At 39.7% G+C, this 12400-nt stretch overlaps 1 protein-coding gene across 2 annotated transcripts in view; it reads left to right on the top strand.

The window, feature by feature from the left end:
- pctp (phosphatidylcholine transfer protein) overlaps nucleotides 1-12400 on the top strand; it is a 20739-nt gene extending 8339 nt beyond the window's left edge. Inside the window, exons 3-7 of one of the 2 annotated variants that reach the window (XM_061905693.1) lie at nucleotides 3694-3811; nucleotides 8848-8927; nucleotides 8999-9170; nucleotides 9233-9300; nucleotides 11914-12400. In XM_061905693.1, coding sequence (XP_061761677.1) covers nucleotides 3694-3811; nucleotides 8848-8927; nucleotides 8999-9170; nucleotides 9233-9300; nucleotides 11914-11988 — 513 coding nt within the window. In that variant the 3' untranslated portion in view covers nucleotides 11989-12400. The remainder of the gene's footprint in view (nucleotides 1-3693; nucleotides 3812-8847; nucleotides 8928-8998; nucleotides 9171-9232; nucleotides 9301-11913) is intronic. The other variant, XM_061905694.1, reaches the window with a different exon arrangement.

Genomic DNA, 12400 nt, shown 5'->3' with positions numbered 1-12400 from the left:
CTCGTTCGGGTGTTGCAGAGTCCATCGTCACCAAAGTCTTTTCCTTTGGCTCATAAGTAAAATGTTGATTAAACGTAAACAGATGTTTGTGAATGATTAGTTCCCGTGTCAACAAAGATGTCCATGTTGCAGTTGTTGTCACTGTTCACGAGAAGGTACATATTTAGGCAATGACTCCTGTGGTTGCTCCTTCTGGAGACACTGCCCCTTAGTGTTTTGGTAGAGAACTGCAATTCACAAGTCGGCCGCCATGGAAGTGTTATAAACCAACCAAGAAGCCCCCTCCACACAGGCACATACACAAAAACAGTCCATGAGAAAAACTAACAAGTTGCAGTCATGTTGTTAGGATAGAATATACAGGGTTTCCCCTACATGACTTAATCATGGTGGCCCACCACGGCAAAATAAAAGCCGCCACACCTTGAAAATTAGATTTTTTTTTCATGAAAATCAATTAAGTTAGGCTTTAAAGCCCCACTAAATAGCTTTCAGTTTTGGTTCGTTTTGGCGGCGCCAGTAGACCAAAGCGGTAGTGTTTTGGCAGAAGAAGACCACATGTAGCGTCATCCTGACATGATGTACGCTGTAATATTGGCACAAATTTTAGGTCTCCAATGGTTATTCTGATGTTAAATAGCGGACACTATCAAAAAATCATCAAAGACAAATACAGATGGGTGGGAGAGTTTTTTCGAAGGAAGTAATGCAAAACTGTGAACTATCAAGCCAGTGGCTATTTATTGCTACCACGCAAATTTACGATAGCTAACATTAACATTATCATTTCGATTTGAGCATCGAAAGTCACTTAGTAGTTTGGTAGGCTCACTACCAAGGCAGCATTGGTGTGAAATTTCTCGACTTTGAGATGTCAGCGAGTGAAAGCCAGGACAATGTTGATCTTTCACTGTCTTTTTATCTGGGTAACCTCCCTTATTCCTTTTTTGTCTCTTCGGACAAAACTTTTTGTTTCTTTGGTCGTTTTGTAGCTTTGGCCATGAAAGCAGTCATTGCACTTAGATGTTTTTCTTCCTCTTCTTTTAGTTTTCTGGCGTCACCAATGGGAAAGGGGTAGTGATGTATGCCGTAAAGCAAGTCAGCACATTTGTAGTTTTTTGCCTGGCAGTGTTCCTGCCACCCTCTTCAAAATGTATCTTGTAATGTGTGATAGAGCTCTCATCATTGTATTGGCTGTTAAGTAGAAGAGACTCTGATATCTGTGTGGATTTACGTTAGCTTTATTTTGAAACTCACTTACGTAAAAAAAATACACAATGTCCGTGACATGTAAGCAACTGCGTATAGTTTCCAGTCTTCCAACAATTGCTATTTATTAGGAATCAAAATATATATCTGCATATATTACATATTGCCTATTACTTTAGAACTATTGACTATTGGATCACCAAAAGAGCACTGCGGAGACTGGATGTTGTGATGATGTAAGCAAAGTGCATGATTGTCTGGAGCGGAGGCAGCATGTCTGCAATGTTAACTTACTTTAATTTATTCCAGATATAACCGCGGACAGCCATATACAAAATGTCCAAAAATTAAGAAGACAGTGGCGCCTTTTAAGGAGATCAAGTGCAGTTGGAGCTGCAGCGCCAAGCAAGTGTGACTGACGTCTGTGACGGAAGTAATGAGTCTCTAAACAGGAGTGCAGTCTCCAAGAACACCAGAAAAAGATGCCAGATTAGTTGCATGTTGTTTTTAATAAAGAAAAAGGTCACTAAAAAAACTTGAACTATCCTCAAGAAAATACATCAAACAATAAGCAACAATTATACAATACTGCAAAACCATAAGATAAAACATGTTGATACTAATTAATAATACATATTTGTTTTTAAATGTATATGTAAATGTTTTTTTAGCCTTTTTTAAAAATGAGAAAATACATGCATCGTCGCAGATTATGCAAATTATGCTATGGCGTCATGTTGACCACGCCTCCATAGCCTCGGCTATGTTGGTAATCTGGTGGAAACCCTGATACACCGTAAATTCCGGACTGTAAGTCGTTACTTTTTCCCTACACTTTGAACCCTTAAAAAATGGTCCGGGTAATTTATGGATTTTCTTTTCCGCTAATTGCCATAATGCTTTGTGTTCAATAGTTTTCATCAAAACCAAGCAACGTTCTGAAATGGCGTGTTATTGTTGGTGTTATGGTGCTAGTTTGCTCACTGCAGGTGTTGCGGTGTGAAAATGTACTCCCTGTTTTGATGCCTTAAACCGGAAGTAAAACCGCTCAAAGCGCGTATGCTCAAAAGTATTTTTCATCACGCTTAGCAACGTTTGTAAGTTTTACAGTATAACTAAAACAAATCTTACTTACTAAACAGAGAATGAGAAACCTACTCAGTGGACTTGTGGTTAGAGCGTACGCCCTGTGACTGGAAGGTCGTGAGTTCAAACCCTGGCCGAGTCATATCAAAGACTATAAAAATGGGACCCATTGTCTCCCTGCTTGGCACTCAGCATCAGGGGTTGGAATTGGGGGTTAAAACACCAAAATGATTCCCGAACGCAGCCACCGCTGCTGCTCACTGCTCCCCTCACCTCCCAGGGGGTGAACATGGGGATGGGTCAGAGGATAATTTCACCACACCTAGTTATCGTTGGGACGTTAACTTTAACTTTAACCCGTCCCTGTAGGAGTATTATCATGAATATTTGTATGTGCTAAGTAATTTATTGAAGCTGGCGTCGTTAACATTAGTAATATGCTAACACGTTTACGATTATCTGTGTTAGCATTTCTAACTTACAATTTATGTCACCGTGGAGTTCTTGAGTCAGTTTAGCTGATTGGAGAGCTATCTTGCGCAGCGAGTGGGTCCATGGCGATGACTTCTGTTTTGTTTGATCAGCCGTTTTACTGCCGTGTTACAGACACCATCCATCCATTTTCTACCGCTTATTCCCTTTTGGGGTCGCGGGGGGCGCTGGCGCCTATCTCAGCTACAATCGGGCGGAAGGCGGGGTACACCCTGGACAAGTCGCCAGCTCATCGCAGGGCCAACACAGATAGACAGACAACATTCACACTCACATTCAAACACTAGGGCCAATTTAGTGTAGCCAATCAACCTATCCCCAGGTGCATGTCTTTGGAAGACACCGTTTGGAAAAATTTTAGTTATGTAAGTAATCATTTACAAAATATCTTTGTGTAAATAACTCATTTCACAACCTAAATACCTACGGCTTATAGTCTGCTGCGGCTAATATATGGAAATTTTTTTTTTCTTCTATCCACTCTATTGTCTGGAAATTACGGTAGATTAAAGCACAGCTAATGTTATAGTAGCTAAACTTTGATAAATTGCTATCATTAGCTAACAACACATGAAGCTAATGCATGTTCACGTGTAATTACGTTATTCCGCGCTAAATGCCGGAAGAAGGCAGGGTCACGTCTACGTTCCAACACTCACTTTAAGCAAATATTCATGCTTTGGTGAACTACACAAAACAAGCTGACAAGGTGTTTGTCCGAGAACCCTGAGACCCTGATTTAAATTCATGTTTGCGTCCGTCCCGTCCTGCAGCCCCGGAGGTTAAATTCAAATGTTGTGAGCTTCAATCCCAGTCATGTGTTTTGGATTAGTTCCATGTGTGCAGTCTTTGTCTGGACGTACAGCGGGACTTGATTAGCCGCACACAATCTCTCTGTGTTTTCAGGAAACGGGACTTTACGAGTACAAAGTGTTTGGCGGGCTCAGCAGCTGCACTGCAGAGCTGTGTGCGGACGTCTACATGGACCTGGCCTATCGCAAGCACTGGGATGGATACGTCAAAGGTTATCTATCACGAGTACACTCGGAGCATGCTTTCAAACACTATTAACCACTCCCACTCTCTCTCTGTTCATGCAAATGTGCAGCAAGCAGCAGGTAACGTGTGTAGTTAATCACGTAGCTAGCTAGATGTGTGTCTACCTTTTCTAGAAGATCTTTGTTCGGCTAGTAGATGATGCACAGTTGGGCTAGTAGATGATGCACAGATGTGCTTCCCAGCTTGACGTTTCATCACAAAGTTGACGCGGGATGCACCCTGGTGGCCAGACTGTGTAATTACTAGTAGTGTCTTAAAACAATTTAGTGGTTAAAGTTTAAGTTAAAGTACCCATGATTGTCACACACACACTAGGTGTGGCAAAATTATTCTCTGCATTTGACCCATCCCTCTTGATCACCACCTGGGAGGTGAGGAGAGCAGTGAGCAGCAGCGGTGGTCAAGCCCGGGAATCATTTTTGGTGATTTAACCCCCAATTCCAACCCTTGATGCTGAGTGCCAATCAGGGAGGTAGTGGGTCCCAGTTTTATAGTCTTTAGTATGACTCGGCTGGGGTTTGAACTCACGACCTACAGATCTCAGGGCGGACACTCTAACCACTAGGCCACTGGTTCTCAAACCTTCTTCACCAAGTACCACTTCAGAAAACACTGAGTTCTCCAAATATCACCATAATGGCCAACATTGAAATACAGTTGTGTAATAGGCCTACGTATTGATTAAAAACAAGGTAGAGGGTTTATTTACCAAGTTGATTTATTATACATACAGGGTGATTAAAAAAAGTAATTGACTGAATAAATGGTCATTTGATACAGGAGTTATCCAAGTGTTATGGTGTTACATTTTCACCGTTGCGGTAATGTAATCTTTTCGACGCTGTTCGATTGTAGGAAGACCACGTGTTTATTTACCCTCAAAATGGCAGCAACTCAACAAATATTGACGCGCGTTTTAGAGGAATTCTCATGTCGTCTTGATGTTGTTTGTGCTGCCGGTGGTGGCCATATTGAGTACTTGTAAAGCATGAAATAAATAATCAAAGTTATGTGCAATACATGTGTTCCAGCTAGGTTTTCTATTGTTTTTCATTTTTGAAAATATTGTGTGACAATTTTGGCGTGTTCTTTATGAATCACCGTGTATTTGGCCACTGTAACATTGCACACAGTTTGAACATTAACACTGTGTTTAAATGAGTGTTGTCCCGATACCAATATTTTGGTACGAGTACCAAAATTAATTTCGATACTTGTCAGTACTTTTCGATAATTTTCCAAATAAAAGGGAACACAACAAATGCATTATTGGCTTTATTTTAACCAAAAATCTTGGGGTACATTAAACATATGTTTCTTATTGAAAGTTTGTCCTTAAATAAAATAGTAAACATACAAAACAACTTGTCTTTTAGTAGTAAGTAAGAAAACAAAGGCTCCTAATTAGTTTATTATTTTGTCAAAATTATTAAGGGCATGTGGTACAAAAATGAACTATTATTAATTTACTAATCTACTTTTTTATTTACTGTTAATATCTGATTACTTTCTCTTTTAACATGTTCTATTGAAACTTCTGTTAAAATGTAACAATCACTTATTCTTCTGTTGTATGGATGCTTTACATTAGTTTTGAATGATACCACAAATTTGGGTATCAATCCGATACCAAGCAGTTACAGGATCATACATTGGTCATATTCAAAGTCCTCATGTGTCCAGGGACATAGTTCCTGAGTTTATAAACATAATATGAAAAAAAAAAAAAAAAACGAAAGATGTTGTGACGCCAAAAAATGTCGATGTAATCATGGTTGTATTGACTAGATGCGCTCCTGTACTTAGTATCATTACAGTGGATGTCAGGTTTAGATCCACCAAAGGTGTTTATTTACATTGTGACGCCGGTGAGCTACGGTGTGGAGTGAAGCATGTTTAGCTATTCCTCGTCCTGCAGTAAAAAACTTACTTTATTTGTCGCCATGGAGGCGAGAATTAGTGATTTTAGAAGTAGCTAAAACTGTGCAGACTGCGATGGACGTTAGCCGCTAGCTAACTAGCCATGTCTTAAAGCACCTCTTTCTGCGGGAGTTTCAGTGTTATAGCTTCCCTTTTATCGTTAGTTTTTAAGCCAAAATGTGTCCGTTGTCCCTTTTCTGTCTATACACCGTGTCTGCTTGTACGTACTCCGTGCGCTACTGAACATGCTCCTATGCTCTTAAACCAGCAATGACACGACGTGAAGACAACGGATGGGTGGGGGACCAGTACTTTTTAGAGGCGGTATAGTACCGAATATGATTCATTAGTATCGCGGTACTATACTAACACCGGTACCGTACAACACTAGTTTGAATATAGGAAAACAAATCTCTAATCTCAATCAATTGCATTTTTTTTTTATTAATTTAAAATGAATCGCAATTAAATCGCAGATAGATATAATCTTGTACCCTAGAAAGATATTTTTTAAGTTTTTAAGGCCATGACTGGGCAATGAATTTGCTTTATTGATACGTTTTTAAACATTTTGCTTTTTTAAACCGCTCAACACAAAAAGGATATGAAGACGCTTTTAAAAAGAATTTAAAAAATACATGCAGTGTGTTTCCAGATTTTGTATTTTGTAGGACTACATGATTTGCATGCCTGCTTTTACATTTAGAGGAGAGGAGCTACTCTTCCATGTTTACATAGCAGTTTCACGCATTGATAAACCCAAAAAGTAGATTGTTACAATCATGCTTTGATTGTCAAAGGTGTTGGGTGATATTTTTTTCAACTTGAATAAATAATTGGCCCTAGTGTGTGAATGTGAGTGTGAATGTTGTCTGTCTATCTGTGTTGGCCCTGTGATGAGGTGGCGACTTGTCCAGGGTGTACCCTGCCTTCCGCCCGATTGTAGCTGAGATATGCGCCAGCGCCCCCCGCGACCCCGAAAAGGAATACGCGGTAGAAAATGGATGGATGGATAAATATTTCTGATATTCTGTACTTTACATGTTGTACAAGTTAATGATATTCATATCTCTGCATGACAAAAGTTTTTTTAACCTTCTCTACCTACTTATTAATAAAATGTAATATTCAGCCTGTTAAACATTCTGTAATTGCAGACTATCAACCAGAACAGGTTATAAAATAATATACCATAGCGATTGTAATATTGTGTAGTGAATTGTAATTACCCAATTTGGGCTGCAGAGGTCAGTAGGAGGCATGTCATCAGTATTAAACCTCTTCTCAGTGGTAGGAAAGAAAAAGACACGCTTGTTCAAAGACAGTCTGTTTCCTTCATATTGCTGCTGCCATGTCAATACACTTAAATTCAATCTGCCAGGAAACATTTATTACCTAGCACTATTATTGTGAAGTCACCAACGGGACATGTGTGATTGGCATGAGAAAAGACTTGACATGTTTTGATGAAAATCTCAGACAAAAGTGACTTTAGACATCTTCTTTACCGTCTTTGTTTCTGCTGAGCTTGTATTCCATTTTACTAAAATAGTTTGAGTAGCAATTTACATTTTAAGTTTTCAATGCACTTAACTGTAACTTAAACACAGACATGAAGCTCCAATGATGTCGATTGAAGGTAAAATGGTTTTGTCTTGTCTGAAAAAACGACTTGCCATGGCTTTGGATCAGATACTTCCATCAAGTCCCCCATTCTTCGTGCAGTTCTGCTAGCTATTTTCGAGCTTCTGATTCAAAAGTAACTGGACGCCGTGATACTTTTTCCCAAACTACGAAACATGCTGAGGGTCGAAAACCATTGCACGTAAAAAAAATAATCACGTTAAAGGAACTTATAGTTAACGCGTTATCATCGTGTTAACTTTGACAACCCTAATTATCTCCATTTTTTTTTTGGGCCTGGATTCGCAGTGCATTTTCTCTCTTTGTAGCTTGTAGCTTTGATGTAAGCTACCTTGCTACATGGGTCCAGAAGTAGCTAAGCTGCAGGAAAAGCTACTCGTTTAAGTAGCTAAGCTACCCCCAAGCTACTGGAAATTGTAGTTAGCTACATGTAGCTTGCTACTTCCCATCACTGTATAAAACAGGGGTGTCCAACTCATTTTAACTGGAAGGAAAATCTTTGCACGCGTGGGCGGGACTATTAAAATCATGGCATTAAAACTAAAAAATAAAGACAACTTTAGATGGTTTTCTTTGTCTTACCTTGGCCAAAAATATAACAAATACATTCTGAAAATATTACAATAATGGCCAAAAATAGAACAAAGACATTCTGAAAATATTACAATAAAAATATAGAAAGAAAAAAAAACCCCGGCAGCGGTAAAATTTAGGTCCATGAAGAAAAGAAGAAAGTGAATGAATGTTTTTAACTGAATACATTTACATATGCATAAAAGTGTGTTTTCTTTTGGATATATATTTTTAATAAATTAAGTAACGTTTATGACAACCTTTTTCGAAAAAAAATATAGGATGTGAGATATAACGGGATAATGCATACATTTACCATTTGTTTTCAAAATGCTTACCAAAAAGTGGGACCCCAAACATTTACTGTCGGACCTCATTTTTATGACTTCATGGGTTCCCTGGGACCCCATTTAGAAAATTGCTAGTGCCAACACTGATGGAGTATTGGTGCGTGCAAAACAGCAGCAGGTGGTTGTGGCCTGCGGGCCGGTTCTAATACTAACCAAATATTATCTCGGAGGCCATAGATAATACATTCAAAGTCAAGGCCTTGACTTTGACACCCCTGGTATAAAACCATGATGGAGGTTTTTGGAGGTTTTTTCAGAGCGCTTTATAGGCAGAATAGTGCGACTCATTAGCTGCATTGTTGCTGACTTTAACTAATGTTTTTTGGCGAGTTAGAATACATAAAAATAAAAACGTGTTCTTGTCTTACATATAGATTGTGAATGATGAATGGTAGACATAATTCCAAAAAAAAGTTCCCCTTTAAGGCTTCAAGGAGTGTGATGAACATGTTGGCGTCCAGGTCAGATATATTCATCAATATTCCACACATTCTTCTCACCTTGTGCTTGTCAGAGCTCTCTGAGGAGCAGTTTGACGGACAAACAGCCATCTACTGGGAAGTCAAGTACCCATTCCCTCTGTCCAACAGAGACGTATCCTCCCCATCTCGCTTTGACATGTCCTCAGCCTCTTCTGGCGTCTTCCTTCACTCCTCGCTCCTCAGTATTTATACGTCCGGGAGCGCAGAGTCCTGGACGTGGACGGCAGGAAGATCTGGGTCATCCTGGCCAGAAGCTCTCCAGGGACGCCGTGCCCGGAGAAGAGCGGCGTGCTGAGAGTGAAGGACTACAAGCAGACCGTCGCCATGGAGACGGACGGCGCCAGTGGGACTAAAGGTAACAAACGCGCCTCCCGTAAATATACTTCATTTGATCAAATATACTTATGGACTTTCCAGTTTTCATTAATTACTTTGACAATCCTGGCGGCATGATTCCCACCTGGCTGGTCAACTGGGCGTCGAAGGTAAGACCTCTGTTTCTTCACAAAACGTGCAAACACAGTCGTAGTTCATTGAACCAAACACAAAGAAGCTGCACTTATTTAATCGAAACCTGAAGGTTGAAGATGAGTCATAGTGACGTTCATAGTTTGTGGAGTGATAAAGGATTCATGATTAGGAAACATTGCATGTTAAAAAAAAAAAAAGATAAACAATATTGTTCCTTGACTAAATGAAAAAGCATAAATGATAAGTACAACTGATTAAAGCATTTTTAACAAGGAAAACACTCTGAGGCTAAGCCTGTTCTCTCGCGGAAAAAAAAACGTCAACCTTATTGCGAGTCATCCGCTCTGTTTGTCTCTGTGGGTAGAGGCGGGATTTTTGGGGAATTTTGCCCATCCTTCACAATCCTTACATACCTGCCAACAACTACGGTTTTCCCGTAACGTGTACGTTTTTTGATTATACATTCCAATGTACGGCTGCAGTGGTAAAAACTACGGTGGCTAACATTGCAGCTAATGAGAGTATTCTATTGTGCCCATAAAACACTAAATTGGCCCTAGTGTGTCAATGTGAGTATGAATGTTGTCCGTCTATTTGTGTTGGCCCTGCGATGAGGTGGCGACTTGTCCAGGGTGTACCCCGCCTTACGCCCAATTGTAGCTGAGATAGGCACCAGCGCCCCCCGCGATCTCAAAAGGAATAAGCAGTAGAAAATGGATGGATGGATAGTTTAATGAAATAAGTCGTCTTGCAGATTGTAATGGCGACCGAAACTTAGAATACAAAGTTTTAGGAACACCCCCAGATGTGTTCAACCAGTCCGTGGTTGACAGCCCAGCCTGCCCGCTCTGGGACTATTCCAAAGTCCCACCTCGCTACTAGGAACTGAAACTAGTTCCTACCTGGTTATTTTTTTAATGGAAACACAGGGGGAACTTTATTTACCCGGGGAAATTGGGAAAGTTCATGTTAAAGTTCCTTATTTCAAGGCAGCCCGACTAATAAGTCGCTCCTTATCCCTTTTCTGAGATTTCCTGAAAGTTTGGTCCAAATCAACCCGTAACTTTTTGGGTTATGTAGCTCACTGAATGAAAAGGAATGAATAGGTAACTCTTAGAAAATATCCATCCATCCATCCATTTTCTACCGCTTGTCCCTTTCGGGGTCGTGGGGGGTGTTGGAGCCTAATCTCAGCTGCATTCGGGCGGAAGGCGGCGTACACCCTGGACAAGTCGCCACTACATCACAGGGCCTTAGAAAATATCAACATTATCAAATGAACACAGCATATTTTTTTACATGAGTTCTACACCTTTTCCTTTTTCTGCAACAACTTGCTTCAGGCTTCTGATTGGCTAAAACTGTACCGGCTGACCATTATAGCGCCACCTGTTGTACATTTTGACTTTGAATAAAATAATTATCAATGGCCCCCGGGATGATATTTGGTTAGTATTAGAACCGGGCCGGAGGCCACAGCCGCCTGCTGCTGTTTTGCACGCACCAATACTCCCTCAGTGTCGGCGCTAGGAATTTTCAAAATGGGGTCCCAGGGACCCCATCGAGTCATAAAAATTTGGCTGCACAGTAAATTTTTGGGGTACCACTTTTTTCTAAGCGTTTTGAAAACCAATGATAAATGTTTGCGTTAGCCTGTTATATCTCATATTCTATATTGTGTTTTGGAAAAAGGTTGTCAAACATTACACAATTCATTTAAAGAATAATGCAAAAGAAAACAAATGTTTATGCCTATGTAAATATATTCAATTATAATCAATTATTCACTTTCTTCTTTCCTGCATGTATCTAAACTTTACCGCTGCCGGTATTTTTAAAAATAAATTTTTATTGTAATATTTTCAGAATGCGTTTGTTCTATTTTTGGCCAAAGTAAGACAAAGAAAACAATCTGATGTTGTCTTTAGTTTTTACTTTTAATGCCATGACTTTATTAGTCCGGCTCACGTGTGCACAGATTTTCCTCCATGCGGCCCCTGAGCTAAATTGAAATCGACACCCCTGGTTTTGATGATTTTAAAACAAACCAGGGGTTGTTTTGAAAAGTCGCTACTTTTTTCCTACACTTTAGTTCCTGCGGCTTGTAAAGTGGTGCAGCTAATTTATAGATTTTCCTTTGATGACGACCATAACGCAAATAGCTTTAAAAAGAATGATTAAAGACACTGAATCGGTGTTATTGTTTGTTCTATGGCGTCATCACTGCAGGTGCTGCAGTATCATTCCATTGAGTGCTTTCAACTGAAAATAAAAGTGCTGTTCTGTTTTGTAGCCGTCTATAGCGTTACTACTCGTATGGATTCTTCATTCATCACTCCAAGCAATGTTTGTAAGTTTGACAACATAACTAAAACAGCTCTTACTTACTAAACCGGTTTAGTTCCATGTGTGATGGTTTCATGCTGATTTGTACGTGCTATATTAGCATTTGCTAATATGTTAACATGCTTGTCTGAGTTGTTTTATTACCTTACAGTGGCATTCTTTTTGCATTGTTTCAGTAAATTCACCAAAATGTCATCGTGGAGTTATTGAGTCTGTTTAGCTTATTTGAGAGCTAGCTTGCGCAGCTAGCATGTCCATGACGATGACTTCTGTTTTGACAGAGCGGTGTTCCTGGCTTCCTCACCGACATGCAGAAGGCCTGCAGCAACTATCCAACTTACTGCCAGAAGAAATGACACCTGACTTTTATTTCTTGCTCAAACTGTGATTGGAATGTGCGAGATTTTAGTAATCACCGGTCGGGCTGAGCTCCATTAGTCTTCGAAGAATAACAAACACAGCCTCCTCCTCCTCGTTTGATTTGAATGTGAAGAAAAACGGATGCACTAGGATTTATTGTTTGTGTATTTTTAATCCACTGGAATGAACTTTTGCAAATATTATTTATGAAATTTCAGCATGGCTCCTCGAGACTGTTTGGATTTGTCTTTGCTGAATGTTTGCACGCACTACGACTTTCAATGTGAAATGAAAAAGCTGTGATTTATTTAGTCATATTTTTTAAAGTGTGTGTCTTTTATTGACATGTTTGACATTTGTAAAGAACAGCGTTTGACTGGAATGAAACAAAATTGTTTTTTTTGCGTA

This window comes from Nerophis ophidion, linkage group LG07 (genome assembly GCF_033978795.1).
Source record: "Nerophis ophidion isolate RoL-2023_Sa linkage group LG07, RoL_Noph_v1.0, whole genome shotgun sequence".
NCBI classification, from domain to species: domain Eukaryota; kingdom Metazoa; phylum Chordata; class Actinopteri; order Syngnathiformes; family Syngnathidae; genus Nerophis; species Nerophis ophidion.
Note: the sequence above shows the minus strand (reverse complement) of the source record. Positions and strands in the feature narration are given on the sequence as shown.